A 25,364-nucleotide genomic window follows, 5' to 3' on the forward strand; every position below is an offset into this window, starting at 1 on the left:
AAGGGTTGAAGGAAATAGTAACAAGAGCAGAAAGGAACAGTGAGAAATGGCAAAGCTGGGACTCTCCCCTCCTGGTACCAGGACTCCATCAGTCACAGGAAGAAATAGAAACCATAGTGATCTCATTGAGTTTCTATCAGAAGATGGCCAAAAAACGTTCCAAATTAAATTCTCATGAAGACATTTTGAAATGTGGAGTCATGTTCGCTATGGTTCGCTTCATCTTGGTGGGCACTGTGCCTGGGTGGGATTCCTAAGGATGGGCAAAGCCATTATAGTTAACAGGATTTGAAAAAATAAAGTTTCAAACAAACGATTCAGAATGGGGCATATTCTATAGGACAATTGACGTGGTTTATTCTATGATAAATCACAACGGGATAGGAGAACGTGAGGGGTGGGAGAGAGAGAATCCTTGTAGACTAAATAAGACTGTAGAATTACCATATGATCCAGGAATTCAAGTTCTATGTATAGACCCAGAAGAGTTGAAAACAGGGTCTCGAATATATATATATATATATATATATATATATATATATATATATATACACCCATGTTCACAGCAGCATTAGTCACAATCTCCAAAAGGTAGAAACAACCCAAGTGTCCATCAGTGGATGAATGGATAAACAAAATGTGGTCCATCCATAAAATGGAATAGTATACAGTCTTAAAAAGGAAGGAAATTTTGACACATGTGACTCCACGGATGAACCTCAAGGGCATTATGCTAAAAGGACAAACACTGTACGATTCCACTTAAATGAGGTCCCTAGAGCAGCCAAATTCATAGAGACAGAAGGTAGAATAGTGGTTGCCAGAGGATGTGGGGAGGGAGGATTGGCTGTTAGTGTTTAATGGGGACAGACTTTCAGTTTCCCAAAATGAAAGGAGTTCTGAAAATGGATGGTGGTGGTGGTTGAACAAAATGTGAATGTACTTAATGCCACGAGCTGCACACTTAAAAGTGGTTAGAAGGGTAAATGCTATGTTATATCTATTTCACCACAACTTAAAAAAAAGAGATATGGCCACCAAATGCAAGACACAGACTTTCCTGACTCAAAGAAATCAACTGTAAAAAAAACAAGCAGGGAAATTTGAATGTGGGCTGGAAATTAGGTGATGTAAAAATCATTGTTGGGCTTCCCTGGTGGCGCAGTGGTTGAGAGTCCGCCTGCCGATGCAGGGGACATGGTTCGTGCCCCGGGTCCGGGAAGATCCCACATGCCGCGGAGCGGCTGGGCCCGTGAGCCATGGCCGCTGAGCCTGCGCGTCCGGAGCCTGTGCTCCGCAACGGGAGAGACCACAACAGTGAGAGGCCCGCGTACCGCAAAAATAAAATAAAATAAAATATATTTTTAAAAAATCATTGTTAATTTTGTCAGTGTGATATTAGTAAGAAAATGTCTGTGTGCTTTAGACATGTAGTCTGAAGTTTGTAAAATCATATAAGGTCTGGGATTTGCTTTAAAATAGCTCAGAAAATAGGAAAGGAAAATGGATTTATGATGTAAGTCTGACAAAATCTTGATAATTAGTGTATTTGGGTGATGGGTTTGTCGGGTTCACTGTGCTCTTCTCTCTGCTCTTAGTGTATTTGAACATTTTCAGAATAAAGAACTCTGACAAAACACAATGTTTGAAAAGTGAAGACAAACTTCTAAAACACGATAGCAGGGGGAGGGGGAAGGGATAAATCAGGAGGTTGGGATTAACATATACACACTACTATATATAAAATAGATAACCAACAAGGACCCACTGTATAGCACAGGGAACTCTACTCAATATTATGTAATAACCTATAAGGGAAAAGAATCTGAAAAACTATATATATAGTTACATATATAATCACTTTGCCGTACACCTGAAACTAATAAAACATTGTAAATCAACGATACAATTAAAAAATAAAACAAAATAAAATTTTAAATAAAAATGAACTTAAAAATTAAATTTTAAAATAATAAATAAAAATTAAAATGTGTAACACACACACAAAACATGTTAGCAACAGTATTTTGTACCACTAAATTTAAAAAATTAAAACCATTTAAACATACTTATCTCACTGATGTCTCATCCTTTGGGCATTTCTATTTTTATGTATATTTTATAGTGCATATAATAAATTCAGCAGAATACTTATATAATCGATAAGCAAAAATATATACATTATGTGCGTGTTGAAAATGTGTTTGTTTTACTGGTAGGGGTAGGAGATTAGAAGTTTGGAGATTGTAGCTATAAAGACCCTTCAAGTCTTTTTATGGTCCTAGAAAGTGACTGGAATGGGAAACTGGGGCATAAGTTAGCCATTCAAGGAGGTTGTGATGGAAATGGCACTGTAAGCAACGTCTCCTGATTCTGAATACCCTGCAATGCTTCTCTCTTTCTCCCTGATGTGGTTGGCTTTATTTTCTGCGTTATTTAAGAGAAAATCCCTGCCACTTGCTGTTGTAGAAACTCTTCAGCCAAATGATTAAGAGTTTGAGTTTGGGGCTTCCCTGGTGGCGCACTGGTTGAGAGTCTGCCTGCCGATGCAGGGGACACGGGTTCGTGCCCCGGTCCGGGAAGATCCCACATGCCGGAGCGGCTGCGCCGGTGAGCCATGGCCGCTGAGCCTGCGCGTCCGGAGCCTGTGCTCCGCAACGGGAGAGGCCACAACAGTGAGAGGCCCGCGTACCGCAAAAAAAAAAAAAAAAGAGTTTGAGTTTGGGACTCCGACAGGTTGGGGTTCGAATCTCAGGTCTGCCAGTGTCTAGCAAGTTACTTCGCCTCTCTCAGCCTCTCTTTATTCATCTGTAAATTGGGGATAATGTAGAATCTGCAGCATGGCAGAGTTATAACAAGACAACAAGATCAAAAGTGTCTGGCACTCGGTGCTTTGTGAACGCCTGGAGGGGGGGGATAGGGAGGGTGGGAGGGAGGGAGACGCAAGCGGGAAGAGATATGGGAACATATGTATATATATAACTGATTCATTTTGTTGTGAAGCTGAAACTAACATACCATTGTAAAGCAATTATACTCCAATAAAGATGTTAAAAAATAAAAAAAAAGTGTCTGGCATACAGTAGGTGCCCAATAAACATTAGCTGTCATTATTATTAGAAATTATAGTTATCATTTTCCTTGGGCAACAGGGTTTTTAAGTTCTTTAAGTCACTGTGACACTTTTCTTTATCCTAAAAATCTATTTTCAGTGGGTATGCAGAAATAACTCACTCTAACCCCTTAAAGAAGCCTCATTTTCTGCAAGAACTAATCAAATTTCTTTTTCAAAAGAAAATAAAAGGGGCTTCCCTGGTGGCGCAGTGGTTAACAATCCGCCTGCCAATTCAGGGAACACGGGTTCGAGCCCTGGTCCAGGAAGATCCCACATGCCGCAGAGCCACTAAGCCCGGGCACCAGGACTACTGGGCCTGTGCTTTAGAGCCTGCGAGCCACAACCACTGAGCCTGCGTGCTACAACTACTGAAGCCCGAGCACCTAGAGCCCGTGCTCCTCAACAAGAGAAGCCACTGCAGTGAGGAGCCCGCCCACTACAACAAAGAGTAGCACCCGCTCACCACCACTAGAGAAAGCCCACACACAGCAACGAAGACCCAATGTAGCCAAAGAATAATTAATTAATTTTAAAAAGAAAGAAAATAAAAGGAAACAGGAGAAGAATGGAAATAAATGGGAAGGGAGGGGAGAGAGAAGGCGAGTTCTGGAGAGGGGATAAGAGAGGAGTGGTATTTAGCATTGCAGCTGCAGATATTAGGTGCACCCTGGGTATTTATGAAATGATGGGTGGGTGGATGGATGGATGGATAGAAATATGGACAGGTGAATGGATGTAAGGATGGATGGGAGGATAGATAGGGAGATGGATGAATGGATAGATGGATAGAAAGATGGGTGAGTAAGTGTGTGCATGGAAGGATGGATGGATGGAAGGATGGATGGATGGATGGATGGATGGAAAAGTGTGCAGGTGAAGGGATGGATGGATGGGGAGAGGGATGAATGGATAGATGGATAGAAAGATGGGTGAGTGGATGGTTGGATGGATGGATGATTGGTGAGTGGATGTGTGGGTGAGTGGATGGATGGACAGGTGGGTGGGTGGTTAGATGTGTGGATGGAGAGGAGAGATTGTCAAAAGGAAGACAGCATGGGGGAAAAAAAATAAAGCTTGGTCACCACGTTGCCTTTCGAGATGTTGCCTGAATGTGCCACCAGATGTCAGCCTAACCTCAGGAAACCACCTCAGAGGCCACATGGGCTCCACCTTTCTCACCTAACCTGAAGCCCTCCAATTCAAAATGAGCACTGGCTCCTTTCGATAATACAGTTTTCATTGCACTCTGTACTTATGCACTCCTCATCAGCACACTCCAAACCCAACTGGCATTTATAACCCAGTTCCCCCTTCCAGCAGACAGAAGGAAGCCTGGTGAAGACATTGTTAGCTTCCTAGAGGTCAGACTGGCTGGCGTGAAGTGGGTGGGAGAAGCGATTTCCGGGTCCCCAGGACTGATTTGTGTCCTTGTCAGCCTCAGCTCCAAGAGCCCTAAACTCACATTCACATCCCACTTCCCTGCTGTCTGCCCAGGAATCCACTCAGCTCTGAGCCTTGGCCAAAGAAGCTCTTGAGAAAAAGAAAAAGAAAAAAGTACCAGCTCTCCCTCCATACGGGGGGACTGAGCCTTCACACAAACCACCTTCAACCCTCCAACAGCCTAGAAAGAGAGACTTCAGGGGCGGTGATCGAGCCCAGAGAGGTCACTTGCCCAAGACCACACAGCAGAGCTCTCAAAGCCCACCCTTCCACCCTATGGTGGCTCCCAGGAGAAGACCCACTTTGGGCGTCATTGGCAAAGAGAAAGGGGTCCCAGGACCAGAGTCACCGGACTCACCACATCCTCCCAACCCGGCACCCACCCTCTGCCCACCCCACTTCTCAGGTTTAAGCTCAGGGCTTGAGGTGGAAGTGTGATTCCCGCTTTCCACCACCCCCCCCCCCCCGCCAGAAAATGGCATTTCTCATCCTGGTTCGGAAATGTCCATCCCATTGGAAAGATTTGCCGACCCCTCTGAGTGGACACTCACGGAACCCCGGAGCAGAGTCCTGCGAGCACGCCCCGCCACGCCCATAATTAACCCCTTTGTTGCTGCCCCGTGGGTGCCCCAGGGGTTCACAGAAGGGACTCCAGGCAGCGGGTATGGATCAACAGGCTGGGAAGGAATTTGAGATTTGAGATTTCAGCAACCAGCCCAGCCGTCTGAATCCGCCCCCGCACGCCAACCCCCACCTCCGCCACCCCGCCGCAGAAGCTTGTCAGAAACAAGCGTTACCTGACCCCAAGAGACCCCGTTTACTGCTCCCCAAGCCGGGTCCCTGTCCCGGGCTGGGGCTGGCTGTCCACCCCGTGCATACTCACTCCCATTCTTTCCTCCTGGCCTGGGGGGTGCTGTGGATTTTATGCGCCTGGTGGGCCAAGATGACATCCCGGTGGTCCACCACGCCGCCCCGCCGCTTCAGGGGAGGGCCCTTGCAGCCGCCGCTCATCAGGTGGGTCCGCGAGTCCTGAGGGATGCTGACTGTGCCCGCGGGGGCGCCGTCCGTACCTGCAGGCCCCAAGCCGCGGTCGTGCAGGGCATCATAACTGCGGGGCGAGAACATGGGGTCCAGGACCCGGGAGGACTTCGACATCCATGGGCCTCACGCAGAAATCCCAGGGTCTTCTGCCTCCAGCCCGGGATGAAACTAGAGGAGGAGAGAGAAGAGAGCGAGAAAGAGCGAAGGTAAGGGGGATGCAGAGAGCAAACACAGGGAGGAAGAGAAGGGAGGTCGGAGGACCGCACAGGGGGCTGGCCTCCTTTACAGGAAGTCAAAATACACCCCAGGCCCGGCCCAACGGGATTTAGTATTTCCTTGGCAACTCGGGGCTGGGAAGCCAGTTCTTAGGAGCTGCCCAGCAACAGAGGCAGCACCATGGAGCAAAAGACCACGAGGCTGTGTCGCAGAGCACTCGGTCCACCTCCCAGGCGCCCGCCACGGAGGGTGGGACCCCGTATTTCTCAGCATCTCAGTGTTGCCCTCGGCAAAATGGGTCATCAAGAGCCTGCTTGTTCACTCTCGGCTGGTCCCTGGGTCCTGTGAGCCCCAGAGTGTCATTTAGAAAACTAAAAGGACGAGTTCAAAGGTCGTTTTAAAAATCCACACAGGGTATGGCCATCTGTGAGTGAGCCCGCTCTTTGCCACCTTGGCTGGTTCTTTAAAAAGAGAAAAGGGACAGAGTTCTTGCCTCTCATGAATATATCAGGTGGATATTCAGCCCCAGAGGGACTGAGAGCCCGGAAAAGATCTTTGTCTCCATTTCATTCACTTATTCACTCAACAAACGCTGAGCGAGCAGCCACTGTGTGCAGGCCTTGCACTGGGTGCTGGGGACACAGTGTAAATGAGACATGCGAATGTTTCCCTCTTCGTGGCATAGAGGTTCTAGAGGGTGAGGTAGACGCTGGACAAAATAAGTACATCATGTGGGGATTAGGAGCTGAAGAGTGCAGTGGAGGGCAATTAAGCAGGAAAGGTATATTCATTTGCTGGAGTTGCCATAACAAAGTACCACATGCAGGGTGGCTTAAATAACAGAAATTTATTTCCTCACAATTCTGAAGGCTGCAAATCTGAGATCAAGGTGTTAGCAGGGTTGGTTTCTTCTGAGGCCTCTCCTTGGCTTATAGATGGCTGGCTTCTCCCTGTGTCTTCCCATGGTCTCCCCTCTGGGTGTGTCTGTGTCCTAATTTCCTCTTCATTTTACCTTAATTACCACTTTTTTTTTTTCTTTTTTTCCCCAAATGGTAGGAGAACTTTATTTTTTTTAAAAAAGTCCTCTCTTTAACCTGGCCCTTCCCCCACCACTAAAAAGCAGGTTTCTTGCTGAAAAGGAATCCATTTATTTGAGCATACTCTTTTTAGGCAATTTCAATTTCTTCCACTGTCGGAACACTACTCTGTATTTCTCACTGCCAGTCTTCTCTTTAAACACTTTTTTTTTTTTTTCAGGAGAATCTGCATCACCGTCTCTGTTTCTGCTTCTTTATCCTCTCCCATTAGAAGATCCAACCTACCTCCCACTTTCACCATGCTGCTTTTCTTCCATAATTTTCCCCCATTTAGCCTGAGTTCACCTTTGTGGGGTTTACTTTATTTCTTCTGATATCTAGGCCTAGCTTCTGAATAACATCATACCGAAAAGACTGAGCTACTTTTGTTCAGGTCTTTATAATCTTTGACCCCAGTGGGGTCGTCCTCAGGCTTCTCTTCCTGCTCATTCATTATGGTCACTCTCTTCATCAGAGTCCCCTCCATCTTCTACTTTTTGAAGAGTCTTTTTAGTGGATTTCTTAGAGCTTATATGACTTTTGAGTCTTATGGAAAATTGGAAAATATATTCTGGAGATATTAAAAGCCTTGGGAGTCTCAGTGAGACAATGTTACACAAAAGCGTTTTATGGGAATTCCCTGGCAGTCCAGTGATCAGGACTCTGTGCTTCCACTGCAACCGGTTCAATCCCTGTTCGGGGAACTAAGATCCTGCAAGCTGTGCAGTGCGGCCAAAAAAACAAAAATGTTTTATAATGTGACGCATTTAACTTGGTACTAGAAAAACAAAAGTATTGATTCCAGGAAGCACAGTGTTCGTGTGAAGGTGTCTCTGCAGAGTCCAATCCAGGCATCTGACTTCCTTTAAACACTGCTGGGCAATCTGACACTAGCCATAGCCATGGTGCAAATGACCTTCCCGGGTCCTCAAGGTCAAGGGAAACTGGACACCAGCATCCTTGAGCTCCCGATCTGCGCCTGCTGCCAGCAGGAGCAGCCAGGCCCAGGGGCAGACAGCCTCATCCCACTGGGCTCCCACGGACCCTACAGCCCCCGGGGTCCACAAGGCATCCCAAGCTGGCCAGACCCAGGCAGGATGCGATAGACTCACAGGGAGACCTGGCAGGAGTGTAGGCAGGGAAGAGGAGCCTTAATTATGTCTTTAAAAGACCTCTCTCCAAATACAGTCACATGCTACTGTGGGTTAGAACTTCAACATATGAATTTGGGGGCAGGAGATGCAATTCCGCTCACTGCAGAGGATGACAGGAAGTGATGGGTGGGCTGGTTATTGTATTAAATAGGGGGTCAGAGATGGCCTCACTGAGGAGGTGACATCTGAGCAGAGGCCTGAAGGGGGTGACGCAGTAGTTCTGCTGGGTATCTGAGAGAAGAGTGTTCCAGGCAGAGAGAACAGAACATGCAAAGGTCCTGAGGCTTGGCTGTGTGTGACTTGCTCAAGGAACAACGATGGGGCCTGGGTAGCTGTGAGTGAGGAGGAGAGTAGAGGAGATGAGGGCGGGGAGGTGATGGGGCAAATCACTCAGGACCGTGGTTCTTCTAGGAGTGAGATGGCCCATGGCTTTCAGATCCACAGCTCACCCAACATCATATTTTTAACCTCAGACTGATTTTCTCCACCTATCAGCCCCCACCACTAGCCTCCCAGTGTCTGTCCAAGAAAAGTAAACCCACTGGAAGGCCGGCATGAACGAAGTAGAATTAGGAGCCTAAGTCTCACGCACAAATATTGCAAGAGTCACCTCAACACCCAGAGGTGTAAGGAGATGGGTGCAAAGAACCAGGTGTGGGAGTAGAGGCTAATCTCCCTCCTGACTATTTCCTCTTGCTCAGCTTAAAGGCTTCAAAGAAATGAGAGCTCTCCCAGCCTCTCCTAAGAAGACCAACTCATCATCTCTGATGGTTCAGCTTCCTCTCATCATTCAGGCGAGGGTCAGATGCAGGCACTCCCCATCACAGCTTCCAATGAGGTCTTCCTCGTGGGGCTTTATCTCAGGATGTTTGTGCCGTACGTACAAGGATCTTGACCTATATTGTTTGCCATTGGGTCCCTGACACCTTAAATATTTCTTACCTGAATGAATGGTCTTAGCGCTGCGTCTACCCAAGAAAACATCATCAAGCACCTAGAAAACTGCTGCCGGGGCTCCAGGACTTCTCCTAAGTAAGGAAGGGATGAAGCGTGGTGGGAAAGAAGGCTTATTCCAGAGCCTGGTCCAACCCCAGCACGCAATCAACTAGCTGTGTGGTCCCCAGCCTTACTTAATCCTCTGAGTCTCTGTCTTCTCCTGCACGAGGTGGGGATAATCATAAGTAGTACAGAGAGCCATTGTGAGGGGTCAGTGGGTTAACCCGTGGGAAGGCAGCGCCCTGAGCACAGCACCAGGCCATGGAAAGCGCTTGGTCAACATTGGCTCTCAGGTGGCTATTGTGGCAGGTGGGTGGAGCCTGGAAGCTGGGGGAGGGCGGGGAACAGCTGCTCAAGCAAACACCATCGAGTGTGCTCTGCAGAGCCCTCACAGGTGCTTTTAACAACAGAGCCCCACCTGTCCTGTGTGTACACACAAGAAACAAACACATCCCTGGCCAACGGGCGCTTCCAGCCAGGTGTCCTTCCCTGGCACCTGCGGGGGCCCGTGACGAGGTGTGCTGTTCCCTCTCTCTGTTTGTCCAACCACAGTGCAGAGAAAATGGCAAAGCGTGTGGGGTTTGCTTCCCCTAGAAGCAGCCAGGTTCCACGAATAGACGGTGCAAAGAGATGACAATGAGGGAAAAGCAAATAGAAGGAAAGAAGCGGCATTAAGCCTGAGGCCAGAAAAAAACCTTACTGTTAATGTAATCAGAATAGAACTTCCCTGAAGTACCAGGTATCACGTGTGTCTACTTCCCCGAATCCAAACTGAAACCACACTTGAGAGGGGGGGTTGACCCCCATTGCCAAGCCTGGACCAGCCTGAGTTGCCATAGCAACCAGATGGTACCTGGAGATGCTCCTGATTAATACAGGCTGGTCCAGGAGCTACCGGGGGAAAAGCAGGGAGGGAGGGACAGCAGGGAAGTCTGGGGGCCTTCTGTGTACCACCCCCATATGGACAGGGACATTTACACAGCTGGGCTGGGCACCAGGCTTCACTACCCACAGGTGAAACTACTAAAAATTAGTAAAAGATATGGTACCTAAAAGTAGAGGACTTATGGTTACCAAAGAGGAAAGATAGGGCGGAGGGATAGGAGGGATAGGATTCCTAATTAGGATTTTGGGAGTAACAGACACACACTGCTAAATATAAGAAAGATAAACAACAAGGACCTACTGTATAGCACAGGGGACTATTCTCAATATTCTGTAATAACCTATATTGGAAAAGAATCTGGAAAGGAATATATATATGCATATATATGGCACTTTTCTGTATACCTGAAACTAATATAACATTGTAAATCAACTATACTTCAATAAAAAAATCAATTAAGGGAATTCCCTGGCAGTCCAGTGGTCAGGACTCCCCCCTCTCACTGCTGAGGGCCCGGGTTCGATCCCTGGTTGGGGAGCTATCAATAAGGTCCCACAAGCCACACAGTGCAGGCAAACAAATAAATAAAAATAAAGTGTGATTTTAAAAATTTTAATACAAAAATTAAGTTAAAATAAAAGTAGAGGAAAAGCGTTCTCTAAAACTTCACAGGCTCCTTAAACACATTAGAGAGGATGGGAACTCAAAAATGCCCCACGAGTTCCTTCATCCAAGAAACAAAAATAAGACCAGGCAGGGCCTGGAATGTAACCCTACAAGGCTTCAATTTATTCACTGGTGTGGGAGGATGTCTTTTTTCTCCATTTGGGAGGAAAATTTTAAAACTAAAAATAGCCAGTAATTTCACTCCTAACTGCATCTAGCCACTGAAAGTCATGTTCATAAAGCTCTATTCATAGTAGCTTAAGACTGGAAACAACCCAAAGGTCCAACAACAAGAAAATAGTAAAATAGGGTGTGATGCATCCATCAAACAGAATACTACACAGCAATGAAAAAGAATATGCCACAGGCAGTGTGGATGAATCTCGCAGACGGACACAGAGCAGGACCCACTGTGTGATTCCACTGATATGACGTTCAGAAACAGGTAAAACTAATCTATGGTGATGAGAGTCAGAATACTGTTGACCTTTGGGGTGGAAGGGGTGTTGGGCTAAAACAACAAGGGAGCCTACTGGTAGGACTGCCAGATAAAACACAGGATGTCTAGCTATATGAGATATACTTATGATAAAAATCTATTCATTGTTTATCTGAAATTCAAATTTAACTAGTGGTCTCCTATATTTTTTTAATTTGCTTAACCTGACAACCCACTGAGGGGATGGAAATTCCTTAAACCTTTACCTGGGTGATGGTGGGAAAACAGTATACAGACGTGTGTAAAAATTCATTTGTGCAGTTTTCTGCATATTTGTTACATCATTACAAATATTTTTAAAGCTAAAATAATCATTAAATTCATTAAGAGAAATTAGATATGCCCTTCCTCCTTACAATCAAGCTTTGAATTGGGCAGAAAAAGGGATATAAGCCAGATATCCCCACCCAAACACAAGTCCCAGAGGAAGTGGGAAATCTACTCCCTCGTGTTACAGATAACACTGAGGTTCAGAGAGGTGCGATGGCTCACTCAAGGTCAATCAGCCTGGAGCAGACAGGTCAGGGATGTAGATGCAGGTTTCCTGGGACTCCCAAGGCCTCTCTCTGAGGTCCAACCCAAAGTCTGACACTGAGCTTTTTCCTTGCCAGGCCCACTTCTCCCAAAACATAAACAATCTGGGGTAGGAAGGATTTTGTCCCCCATGATCTTGGCACATGAGTATGTTACATAACATGGCAAAAGAAAGTGGAACTAGGTTACGTGCTTTAAAATAGGGAGAGTATCCTGGGTTATCCCTATGGGCCCAAGGTCATCACGTAGGCCTTTAAAAGTAGAAGAGGGAGGCAGAAGAATAGGTCAGAGATGCTATGGAAGGTGAGGCAGGAGAGATAAGAAGCATGAGAGGGACTTGACCCATGGTCATCAGTTCTGAGATGAAGGGGCCACAAACCAAGGAATGCTGGTGGCCTCTAGAAGCTGAGAACAACCTCCAGCTTCCAGCCAACAAGGAAACAGGACCCCAGTCCTGCAACAGCTTAATACCAACTTCTGCCAATAGCCTGAATGAAAGAGCAAACGGATTCTTCCCAGAGTGTCCAGAAAGGCACACAGCCCACCAACACCTTGATTGCAACCCAGACAAGCCTATCAGACTTCTAACCCATGGAATCTGTGGGATCATAAACGCATGCTGTTGGTAAGCTAGTCATTTTGTGGTCATTTGATAGGGCAGCACAAAAAAACTAATACACAATCCCAATCATGTAGAATAATTTTTACAAGAATTTGTAAAAACTGTGAGATTATTTATATGTATCCATATATACAGGTATCTATATAGATGCATATATGTACATAAACATATATACATAAAAGTCTGTGACTGTCTTTGCACTTAATAATATATCTTAATTGACATTCCGCACCAGTTCCTATAGGGTTTTCGAATGACTCCATAGAATTTATCTAGTGTGGACATCAGGCTCTTTTTCATTTTTCGCTGTTCCTCAAAATGTTGTAGCCATCATTTTGTACATAAGTCCCCATGAAGCTGCTACAAGTTTTTCTGTAGGATGAATTCTAGAAGTGGCCTTGCTATCAATATTTTAAAGATTATGTGCGTTTTAAAATTTGACAGATACTGCCACCAAAATGAAGGCAACACCCTGGGGAATAGATAGTGATCGGGGACTAAACTCCCAGCTCCTCTTGAATTGGTATGGCCATGTGACTCATTTTTACCCATGGAATGTGAGCAGAAGTGTAGAGTATCACCCTGGGCCAAAGATTTAAGAAGCAGGTGTGCCCTCAATAAGTTCCCTTTCTCCTCTCCTGGCTAGATATGGAAGACACTAAGGGCCCCCTGTGTGGTAGAGCCACGAAAGCATGGTGGCCTGGGTCCCTGAGTCACTGTGTGGAGGAGGAGAGCCATCCACTGAATAGGAACACCCTCCCAGGGCAATCAGGTGAGTTAGAAACAAACTTCTGCTGTGTTTAACTTTTTATCCAACTGGGAACCTACCTGTTACAGCAGCATTCCTGACTTAGTCAGCTCGGGCTGCCATAACAAAATATCATAGACTGAGTGGCTTAAATAGCAAACATTTACTTTCTCACAGTTCAAAAAGCTGGAAGTCCAAGACCAGGTCAGTTCCTGGGGAGGGCTCTCCTCCTGGTTTGTAGATGACCACCTTCTCTCTGTGTCCTCACATGGAGGAGAAAGAGAGAACGAGTTCTCTAGTATCTCTTTGTATAAGGACACTAATCCAATCATGAGGGCCCCAACCTCATGACCTTGTTTAAACCTAATTACCTCCCATCTCAAAATACCATCCCATTGGGGGTTAGGTCTTCAACATATGAATTTAGGGGGACATCAGTAAGTCCATAGCCTTTCCCTAACTAATATACTACTTGATGGAAGCAACACTGGCTTCATTCAATGAATGTTTTTCTTGTGCTCTGAAATCTTTGCATTCAAGGGGAATCTACACAGGTGTGGCATCCTGTTGAGAACACCAAAGCATTTATTAAAAAGAGAGCTAATCATGCAGCTCAATATCAAAAACACAAACAACCCAATCCAAAAATGGGTGGAAGACCTAAATAGACAATCCTCCAAAGAAGACATACAGATTGCCAACAAACACATGAAAAGATGCTCAACATCACTAATCATTAGAGACATGCAAATCAAAACCACAATGAGATACCACTTCACATTGGTCAGAATGGCCATCATCAAAAAATCTACAAACAGTAAATGCTGGAGAGGGTGTGGAGAAAACGGAACCCTCTTGCACTGTTGGTGGGAATGTAAATTGATACAGCCACTATGGAGAACAGTATGGAGGTTCCTTAAAAAACTAAAAATAGAGCTACCATATGACCCAGCAAACAATCCCACTACTGGGCATATAACCTGAGAAAACCATAATTCAAAAAGAGACATGTACCACAGTGTTCATTGCAGCACTATTTACAATAGCCAGGACATGGAAGTAACCTAAGTGTCCATTAACAGATAAATGGATAAGGAAGATGTGGTACATATGTATAATGGAATATTACTCAGCCATTAAAAGAAGCAAAAACTGAGTTTTTTGTAGTGAGGTGGATGGACCTAGAGTCTGTCATACAGAGTGAAGTAAGTCAGAAAGAAAAAACAAACACCGTATGCTAACACATATACATGGAATCTAAAAAAAAATGGTTCTGATGATCCTAGGGGCAGGACAGGAATAAAGACGCAGATGTAGAGAATGGACTTGAGGACACAGGGAGGGGGAAGGGTAAGCTGGGACTAAGCGAGAGAGTAGCATGGACATATATACACTACTAACTGTAAAATAGATAGCTAGTGGGAAGCAGCTGCATAGCACAGGCAGATCAGCTTGGTGCTTTGTGACCACCTAGAGGGGTGGGATAGGGAGAGTGGGAGGGAGGCACAAGAGGGAGGGAATATGGGGATATATGTACACGTATAGCTGATTCACTTTGTTATACAGCAGAAACTAACACACCATTGTAAAGCAATTATATTCCAATAAAGTTTTTTTTTTAAAAAAAGAGCTAATTATAGCATCTCTGCAAGAAATCATTTCCTCTCACCTCTTTCCTCTTGTTCTCTCTCTCAGCCTTCATTCTCTTTCTTCTACTTGTTGTTTGAGCTTCTGTTAGGCAGTCTCATTCCTTCCAATCTTGCTCTGTGTGCTAAGATCTGTCAATAAGCCATCTTAATCTAGCCCCAGACAAAACAAGGGTTGCTAAGACCCACGGAAAGAAATGGTATCCCCTCCTGAGTTCTAGGCTGAAGAGTGTGAACTTCAACAGACCGTGGATTCTAACAACCAAGACGAAGCTAATCCAAATGTCATTTTGAACTGACCTTCAAATGCATTCGTCACTTTCCAGATGTTTTATTTGGCTGATAGTAAAAGTGATTTCCAGACCCTGAACAGACAACCTTCAGAGCAGGTAGCCAGGTAAGGAACAAGTGTTAAGACTCTACCTAGAAGTGAAAACTTTTAACAGGGAGCAATAAAAACAAAAATCAACAAGTGGGACTGCATCAGACTAAAAAGCTTCTGTACAGCAAGAGGAACCATCAGCAACACAAAAAGGCAATCTACAGAATGGGGAAGGATATTTGCAAACTATATATGGGATAAGAGGTTGGTATCCAAAATCTATAAAGAACTCATACAACTCAGTAGCAAAACAAACCAAAAAATGGATTAAAAAATCGGCAGAGGAACTAAATAGACATTTTTTTCCAGAGAAGACATCCAAATGGCCAACAGTCACATGAAAATGTGCTCAACGTCACTAATCATCAGGGAGATGCAAATCAAAATCACAATGAGGTATCACTTCACACCCTTTAGAATGACCGTCATCAAAAAGACAAGAGATGACATATGCTCACAAGGATATGGAGAAAAGGGAACCCTCATGCACTGTTGGTGGGAGTGTTGACTGGTAACAACAGAAAACAATCCAAGTGCACATCGATGGATGAATGGATAAACAAAATATCCAAGGGGATATTATTTGGCCTTGAAAAGGAAGGAAATCCAGACACATGTTACCACATGGACGCACCTTGAGGACATTATGCTCAGTGAAGAAGGCCAGTCACAAAAGGACAAGTACTGTTTGATTCCACTTATATGAGGTCAAATTATAGAGGCAGAAAGTAAAATGCTGGGTGCCAGGGGCTGGGAGAAGGGGAAATGGGAGTTAGTGTTTAACAGGGACAGAGTTTCAGTTTGGGAAGATGAGAAGAGTTCTGGAGATGGATGGTGGTGATGCAGAACATTATGAATGTACACAATACCACTGAAGAATTGTTAAAATGGTAAATGTTATGTTATGTCTGTTTTACCAAAAAAAAAAGTGTAGAAAAACTCTTAACAGGGGCTTCCCTGGTGGCACAGTGGTTAAGAATCTGCCTGCCAATGCAGGGGACACGGGTCCGAGCCCTGGTCCTGGAAGATCCCACATGCCATGGAGCAACTAAGCCCATGCACCACAACTACTGAGCCCGTGTGCCACAACTACTGAAGCCCACGTGCCTAGAGTCCGTACTCCACAACAAGAGAAGCCACTGGAATGAGAAGCCTGCACACCACGACAAAGAGTAGCCCCCGTTCACCACAACCAGAGAAAGCCCACACACAGCAACGAAGACCCAACTCAGCCAAAAATAAAATAAATTAAAACAAAACAAAAAACAAAAAAACTCTTAACAGGTGATCCAGAAACATCCACCCACCTTCTCTTTTTTTTGGCCGTGCCACGTGGCTTGTGGGGGTTTAGTTCCCCAGCCAGGGGTTGAACCCAACAGTGAGAGCGCAGATTCCTAACCGCTGGACTGCCAGGGAATTCCTGATCTTTTTTTTTTTTTTTTTTAATTTATTTTGGCCACGCTGCGCAGCATGCAGGATCTTAGCTCCCTGACCAGGGATCGAACCCGTGCTCCCTGCAGTGGAAGCTCGAAGTCCTAACCACTGGACCGCCAGAGAATTCCACCCCCCATCTTCTTGAAGGTACTTAAATATTCACAGTTACCCTAGAATTTCAGCTTTCTTGCCTCCCAGCATCAAATACCCACTTATTGAGGGCACCGATAAGTAGATCTAGACACAGACCGGAGCTCTCACGCTGATTCAGACCACCCAAAGCCACCCCATCTCAGGCAGTGTGAATTCGCCCCATACCCCACCTTTGCAACGAGAAGCTAAGAGCAAGGTGAAATGAAAAAGCCAGAGCCAACAAGAGCTCTCATCGCTTGGGGCCAAACTCCAGAATTGCCCCACATACAGGAGAACAGAGCTAAATAAAATGCCAGGCCAGATGGCAAAGGCTGAAGGCTAGGCCGAGACCAGCACGCCAGCATAGCCGTGAATACGGCTGCAAAGGTCCATCCCCTGGTGAGAAAAAACCATGTCACAGCTGGTCTCATTTTTCACCTGCTCGTTCAATTGCCCATCACGGCACAGGGATACACACACTCCCTCCCCCCAGGATGAACAGATCCCCTGGCACCGCCGGATGGTTTTCACGGCTTCAGGACACTGACTGGGATTTAGGAAGGAGAAAGGATGGGAGACCTCCAGGGCTTAAGCTGGTGGGCAGGATCCATGCGAGCCACTGAATCTCAAGCTGAATCCTCCTCCCAACTTCAGTTTCATGGCTCTGTTACCCTCCCCATCACTCACTCATTCATTCATTCATTCAGCAATATTCACTAAGCACCTACTGTGTGTCCGGCAGTGTTGTAGACACTGGGGACCCAGCAGTGAACAAAACAGACGTGGTCCCTGCCCTCATGGAACTCACATTCTAGAGGGGGAGACAAACAAGAAACAAGATAAACAAGTAAAGTATGCCGATGGAGGAAAGAAAACAGGAGAGGAGGAAAAGGAAGGGGAAGGAGAATGTCATTTAGAGAAGGTGGTCAGAAAAGACCCTAGTGGGAAAGAAGCATTTGAGTAAAGATCTGAAGGAGGTGAGGGAGGAGCCATGAGGGTGTCTGGGGGAAGAGCGGTCTAGACAGAGGCAACAGCCTGTGCAAAGGCCCTGTGGCTGGAACGTGTCTGGTGTGTTCAAAGAAGAGCTAGGAGGCCTGTGTGGCTGGAGTGGAGCGAGTGAGGGGATGAATGGGGGGAGGTGATAGAGGAAGGTGACAGGGACAGATGGTATGGAGCCTTGTGGACCACAGGGAGGACTTTCGCTTTTGCTCTGAGTAAGGTAGGAGGCATGGAAGAGTCTAAGCAGAGGAGGGACTTGACCTGACTCAGGTGTTCTCAGGCATCCTCTAGAGGTCAGATTTGTAAGAAACCCAAAAAGCAGTAGAATTGATCACACCAACCATTGTGGGACTCCCTCTCTCCCTCCTTCACCCCACATTCTACTCATCATCAGGGCTGCTGATTCTACCTCATACTTCCTCTCCCACTTTCCATGGTTCAGGCCCTCATTTGCCCCATGCAGATGGACCGTAATACTTTCCTCTGTGTTCTGAGTCTCTCCTCCCTCCAATTCATCATAGACTATCAGGGCATCTGTTGGCCAATCCCAAAAGGACTCCTCACTTCCAATCCTGAACACATCCCCAACTTCTGCAACTCTTTGCCTCCATCCTGAATGCCCTTCTATCTCCCTACCCCCAAAGTCCAGCTCAAAAGATGCTTCTGCTCTGAAGCCTCCAAGATAATTCGTCAGTGCCCAAACCCCTCACCTGCCCACAAATGCCCATGGCTCTCTACCTCCAGCACCTGCCACTCCCTGCATGGGGCTAGTTCTGGCTGCAGGAGCGAGAGACACGCCAGAGGTGCTGGGGAGTTATTACCCTTGGAAGATTCCTCAACAAATGACTGATGGGAGTTGATAGAGAAATGGCCCCAGCTTTGCAACCAACCTGCTTGGATCCTGGATCTGCCCCCTCCTGCTGTGTGACCTTGGACAAGTCACTTCACCTCTCTGGGCTACAGTTTCCCCATCTGTAAAATGAGGATGATGAGAGCACATATTTCATCGAGTTCTTGTGGGGATTAAATCGTTTCATTTCTACATAATGTGCCTGGAACAGCATCCCACACGTGGTAATTCCCTAAAGACGTGTTTGATATTATTATGACTGTGGCTACCATTATGATTCCACCCTCTGCTGAATCCTCAAAGCCTAGTACAGTGCCTGGCCAGCAGGAAGGACACAATGAACACTTATTGAAAGGTAGATCAGGGAATTCCCTGGTGGTCCAGTGCTTAGCACTCGGTGCTTTCACTGCGGTGGCCCGGGTTCGATCTCTGGTCGGGCAACTGAGATCCCACAAGCCGCAGGGCCAAAAAAAAAAAGGTAGATCAATTATTCCTCTTGTCCAGGGCAATATCACAATTGGACCCATGTTCTATACGCCGGACACCATTTATCATTCTTAAACTTGCTTGACTCTATTGGTGCTGGAAGGTTAAAAGGAAAAAGAAGAGACTGCCAGGAAAAAAATAATAAAACTTCTCCCAGGGGAGAGTGTTCCTCTAATGTTGGAACATTAGAGTGTTCCTCTAATGTTGCTCCCTTAAACTAAACCGTTAAGCATTTGCTCTCTTCTGTGTTCTCAGGAGTGGGCGGGTAGTTTTACCTACCAGCTGCATCTTTGGAATACTTTTCCTTCGATACATGTTTGTGATTTCTTGGTATTTTGCGTTAGTGGGGATTTCACAATCTCCCTCATTCATTCTGCAACTTCGGCCAGCCAGTGGCTGTGGATGGTTATAAACATATTAATACGTAAGACATTAACTCATTACGATGCTAATTATTAGCCCTGATGTGCTTCGTTTGTTCAGCAAATATTTACTGAGTACCGACTGTGTGCCACTGTGACTCAATTATTGCACATCTTGGGATCTTAAAACTCTCAAGAAATCGTCTAAAAGCTGCATCCCCTTAAGGCTGAAAGAAATTGTAGGGCTTCCCTGGTGGCGCAGTGGTTGAGAGTCCGCCTGCCGCTGCAGGGGACACGGGTTCGTGCCCCGGTCCGGGAAGATCCCACATGCCACGGAGCGGCTGGGCCAGTGAGCCATGGCCACTGAGTCTGCGCGTCCGGAGCCTGTGCTCCGCAACGGGAGAGGCCACAACAGTGAGAGGCCCGCGTACCGCAAAAAAAAAAGAAAAACAAAATTGTAGTGATGGTTTTTGCTGGGGGAAAATAGCTGGATACCAAAATTGGAACCATTTTTAGAAAAGGAAAAAAAAAAAAGTGAATAGCCCTGTTTCCAGTCCTGAAAAAAATATTTGAAGATGAGCCTCCCTACACTTTATTCTTGGTCACTAAGAATTAACATGTGGCTTAGTTGGGTCCAGAATATGTTTCCAATACTCATCTGACTTGCATGTCTCAGGGGAGGGATGGGTGGGACGCGCAGAAGAAAGGGAAAGCTGAAGCATGAACTACAGAAGAAATCAGAAGTGAAAAGAAGCCAGACACAAAGACCACCTATTGTCTGACTGCATTTCTATGAAACGTGGAGAAGAGGGAAATCCGTAAAGACAGAAAGCAGATTGGTGGTTGCCAGTCGCTGGGGGACTGAGGAATGAGAATAACTGCTTCATCGGTAGAGAGCTTCGCTTTGGTGTGAAGAGAAAGTTCTGGAACTAGATAGAGGTGATGGTTGCACAACATTATTGAACATACTAAGTGCCGTTTAATTGTTCCCTTTAAAATGGTGAGAACAGTAGACTTTATGTTGGGTGTATTTTACAATTAAAAAAGTAAAGAAATTGGATACACACCTTTGCTCCAGAGAGAAATTTAAAAGTAGTCAAGTATAGCACAGGGAACTATACAAACTATCTTGTAATAACCTATAATGGAAAAGAATCAGAATATATATATATATTCTTTATATATATATATATATATCACTTTGCTGTATACCTAAAACTAACACAACATTGTAAATTAACTATACTTCAATTTTTTCCCTTTTTTTAACATCTTTATTGGAGTATAATTGCTTTACAATGGTGTGTTATTTTCTGCTTTATAACAAAGTGAATCAGCTATACATATACATATATCCCCATATCTCCTCCCTCTTGCATCTCCCTCTCTCCCAGCCTCCCTATCCTACCCCTCTAGGTGGTCATAAAACACCAAGCTGATCCCCCTGTGCTATGCAACTGCTTCCCACTAGTTATCGGTTTTACATTTGGTAGTGTATATATGTCACTTTGTCCCAGTTTACCCTTCCCCCTCCCAGTGTCCTCAAGTCCATTCTCTAGTAGGTCTGAATGGTTAATAAAATAAAAAATAAAGAAAAATATTTTAAAAACCAAATTACATTGATGAACTCTTGCAAGAACAGCAACAGCAAAAAAAAGTGGCCAAGATTTAGTGAGCACCTACTATGTGCCCAGCACTGAGCATCACCTGGCCTGGCCTCCCAGGACCCCTACCACTGGGGTGCCATGGTTAGCCTGATCATCAGCTAGGAACACTGAAGCACAGAGGGGCTGAGTGATGCCCCTAGGGCTTCTAAGACTCTGACCAGCACTTAGCTGCTCCGGAATCCCGTTCAAATGCAGATTCTAACTCAGGGCTGAGTGGGCCCCAAGACTCTGCATTCCCAGAGGGTGCTGGTCCAAGGTCTGCACTTTGAGAAGAAGGTCTGGAGATTCTGACCAGCGGCCCCTCCCACTCGGTTAAGTCAGGCTCACTGTCCGCCATCAGACAGGCTTGGCCTTGCCGGAAGGGGTAGGAGAGCTTGCCAAGAGCCCTTGCCTGTCTGTCACTATGAAGACAGTGAGATTGAAAGATCCTGGAATAGAATCTTCCCTCACTTGCCCTTGGCCATCAAGGGCCCTCTGGTCCTGTAAGCTAACATTTCGAAAAGAATAATAAAATAAATAAGTCAAACCTTCTGCCGGAGCATGTGATGTCCAAGAGCTGCACTTGGCATTACTTTGCAGGTCATTTACCCAGTCATTTGTTCAAAGTCAAATGTGCCCTTTGCCTCCAGAACCCCGGTCCTGATCTTTCCCCTTACTTTGGGGGACGGGGAGAGGCAGCATTGACTTAAACCAGTCTTATCTAGAGGGAGGATGGCATTTGCCCTGAGTGACATCTTTATGTAACTCTGCAAATCCCTGTGTCTTGGAGGAAAGCAATATCAACGGAATAGTCAGCTACTAAGATGGCTGGAGTTGGGAGACTTCCTGCAGCCTGGGCTTGGTATTGGAGGGACTAGAAGCCGAGTAGGAGATGAGGGGCCAGCGTCAGCCACAGACACCCTAGACTCCTCCTCCCCACCTTACCCCCGTCCTCTCCCCACCTAGGACTGTCCTTGAAAGAGCCCGCATGGGAAATGGCAAGTCTGCCCTGAAGTTGTCAACTCAGAACAGGAAACTCAGGATGGAGCCCGGATACCTAGCGGAGACCCCCCACCCTCAATGCACCTTCGCTTGGAGCCAAGGAGAGATGGGGCACACGGATGAGCTCTCCCTTCCTGTCCGTTTACCCTCAACAGAGATTACTACCTCTGGGAAGGTATTCTGTCCTCCTGTTTACATTCTATTCTGGTTCCTTCTCCCAGCTCAGTCTCTCAGGAGCCCCGAAAGCAGGAGCCCCTGCAAAAGGCAGAGGAGCCCAGCCTGCGGGGCGCTTCCCCCTCTGCCCCCACCAGCCGCGGCAGCCACGTGTTCTCTGAAGCTGTCAGCGGAGAGAGAGCGAGAGAGGAGAGGGATTCTGTCTCTCTCACTTCTTGAGAAATGAAAGCCACCCGGAGAGTCAACTCTGTCCAAACATTTTTAAAAAGGGAGGGGTTGGTCTAGAGGGGTGTCAGTGCTGTCTCTGCTTTTCATTTGGAGCAAGGGAGGGGAGAATGTTAAATATTAAACAGAACAACTGGTTTCCTAAGACGGTGTCATTATCCTCAACAGCCATCTGCCATCTCCCTTTTTCCAACGCATTCACGCTGCATTGAGCACAGCAAACAAGGACCCCGGCTACACGGGCGTCGCGAACTTTTGTTTCGGGGACCGCCTCCCGCAACAAAGCTGTAGGCGATAGGGGAGGGGGACGCACGCAAGATTCCAAGTTCTGTCACTTGTCCAGACTGCCTGGGTCTTAAAGCAGAAAGAGACTAATGTAGACTTGAGTGCTGGGGTGGGGAGGACATAAAAAAGTAGAATTAGACTTAGCTTGGAAACTATAGTCATTGGGGAAATGTCACATGTCCAGGGCAGGTGGCAGAGACATCAAGTACTACAAGGGGGCTAAGGGCAGTTGAAAGAAAATGGATTTTTCATCGAGAAACAAGTATAAGCTGGAAATCAGGAGTCTGCCCCCACCAAAGGACACTGCCCACCCCCAAAGGAAAGCTATTCACAGGAAGGGGGGGTCATTGGGTTTCTACCTTTGCATATGCAGGTAACGTTGCAGCAAGGAAATAAAGATTAGACTGCCTGCAGGACTCTGCCCCCAGGATCTTGTATCGCTCACTCACCTGTATCGCATCGGCTCCGGGGCTCAGGCTGTGTGGTTACTGGGCAGCGCAAAGAGTCCTCCAGCTGCCCTGAAGGTCCCACCTTGTCAGCACCCAGGGCTCCAAGCCAGCTGAAGTCCACGTATCCATTGCCTGCCCAATGGAAAGGAAAAGGGGGCCCCCGAGAGGAGAGAAAGGGGGTGCCAAGAGCAGCTGTTCTTCAAGCTGAGGGCTCCCCACAAAGGCAGGCACCAAGTGGGGCTGCTGTGCCAGCTGCCAGGGGGGAAAAAGAGAAGGAGGAGGAGGTTTCCTTGATGCTGGGAGGAGACAGGGGAGAACTAGCATCACATCAGCTCCTGATCATCTCCAGCAAAGTACTGCACAGGAACCCAGCACAGGGAGACAGATCCAGCCCCCCGGTCCTCACACTGCGTCTCAGAGGAAAATAAAGGGAATTCTTACTCTCATCTCTCCACCCCTTAACACTGCACCTCAACCTCCCAGCACAGGGCAGGACCCTAGTCTCTGGAATGATTCTGTTTATCACCCACTCTACCTCCTTTCAGACCGGCTTCTCTTAAGGAGCAGAGGAAAGGTGGTAACAGGAGAGCTCTTTCTCTTCCACTTAGGGGGTTTGCGGAGGGGGGGTTTGAGGAGGTGGCGTGTGTGACAGGCGTGAAGCAGTGGGAATATGGAATCACACTTATAATTTAACCATCTCCCCTCCGCCAGATTGCAACCTACATTATTGACGCCCTTACAAAAACAATGCTAACCGCCCCCCCCCAAGTCTTTTCTGTTCACTCTCGAAACAGCTTCTCCTTACCACCCCACTACCTCCTCCCTTAAGGCGGAGGGGGTTGTATTATCTGAACACAAAGACAGAGAGAAGAAAATTGGAGTCTTTAGATGCAAAAAAGCAATTGATTGCAAGTCTTATAGGTTTGTTTGCTGCATGTGTAGAATTAGGTTTCCAAAAGTGGGGTGACCCTCTTTCTCTTTTTAAAGGGGGCTCCTTTTAAAGGTGAGCAGTATGTTTTTCTTATAAGAGGCATCTACGGCAGAGAGAAGCCCCATGTTTTTCCCAAGGTGGGGTCAAAGTGGGAGGATCCACCTCACGGGGGAAAGTGGCATTGTTTAGACAGTTAGGAGCAATCAAAACTGGGCTGGGTGTTAGGGGATCTTAAAGAATTAGGGTTCACTTTATAAAGCCTGTTAGTAATATTTTGATTTTTTTTTTTTTTTTTTAGTCTCTATGTGTTACAGAAGCATATTGAAGTATTTACGGGTGAGGTGATGGGTCGTTTCCAGGAAACCATCAAAACATCCATTGACTGATGAATAAATAAACAAAACGTGGTCCCTCTGTAATAGGGAAGTCACAAATGTGACTCCATATTGGGTCTGTTTCCTTTACTTTAACCTTTGTATTCTATTGCTTTTGCTACAAGTTAAGAAGGTTGCCTGTAGACTGAAATATACTGGATAGCCCATTCTCAAGACTCTGACCTTTGAAGGTATAACACTTTTCCATTCATATAGAGATAAAAAGTCGCAGAACAGAAAATATCATTTGTCTTGGAGGTTTACAGAAACATCGTGACCTGACCTACGTGGACAGATGCAAGAACAAAGGATTCTGGTACCAAGAAGTTTGTAGCAACCACCCCCTCTCCTTTCAGTATAAAAGAAGCCTGAATTCTAACTCGGAGAAGATGGTTCTTTGGGATACTATTCCTCCATCTTCTCGGTCTGCTGGCTTTCCAAATAAAGTCGCTATTCCTTGCCCCAATAACTTGTCTCTTGATTTATTGGCCTGTCGTGTGGTGAGCAGTACGAACTTAGACTCGGTAACACCTTTGTGCAATGGAATATTACTCAGCCATTAAAAAGAAAGAAGCATTGATACATGCTACAACATGGATGAACCTTGAAAACATTATGCTGAGTGAAAGAAGCCAGGGTACGCATAGGGGACATAAAAGGTCACACAGGGTACGATTACATTTATACGAAATGTCCAGAAGAGGCAAATCCAAAAACACAGACAGTAGACTGGTAGTTTCCAGGAACAGGGAGATGGGGGGATAGGGGATGTCTACCTTTTGGGGCGATGGAAATGTTCTGGAACTAGGTAGAAGATAAGTGGCATGATACTGTGAATGTATTAAATGCTCTTAATTGTTCACTTTAAAAGGGTTAATTTCATGTGATAGGAATTTCCTGCCAATTTTTTTTAATGCAACGAAAAAGGGAGACGAAAATAAACATGACAGCACAGCATTGCTAATTGAAGAAGCTGGGTGATGGGAACAAGGGG

The 25,364-nt window shown here is 46.1% G+C and overlaps 1 protein-coding gene and 1 pseudogene across 11 annotated transcripts in view; both read right to left on the reverse strand.

Moving 5' to 3' along the window:
- CACNA1A (calcium voltage-gated channel subunit alpha1 A) overlaps positions 1–23,507 on the reverse strand; it is a 345,736-nt gene extending 322,229 nt beyond the window's left edge. For 4 of the 11 annotated variants that reach the window (XM_060297031.1, XM_060297037.1, XM_060297038.1 and 1 more), the window contains exons 1-2: positions 23,066–23,504; positions 5,439–5,764 (exon numbers count right to left, since the gene is read on the reverse strand). In XM_060297031.1, the coding sequence (XP_060153014.1) occupies positions 5,439–5,710 (272 nt within the window). In that variant the 5' untranslated portion in view covers positions 5,711–5,764; positions 23,066–23,504. Of the gene's footprint in view, positions 1–5,438; positions 5,765–23,065 lie in introns of all 11 variants that reach the window. The other 7 variants (XM_060297036.1, XM_060297035.1, XM_060297034.1 and 4 more) reach the window with 3 other exon arrangements.
- Positions 6,960–7,792, reverse strand: LOC115865510 (mitochondrial transcription rescue factor 1-like; annotated as a pseudogene).
- Positions 23,508–25,364: the final 1,857 nt, after the last annotated feature.

Source organism: Globicephala melas, chromosome 3, assembly GCF_963455315.2.
Source record: "Globicephala melas chromosome 3, mGloMel1.2, whole genome shotgun sequence".
Classification (NCBI taxonomy): domain Eukaryota; kingdom Metazoa; phylum Chordata; class Mammalia; order Artiodactyla; family Delphinidae; genus Globicephala; species Globicephala melas.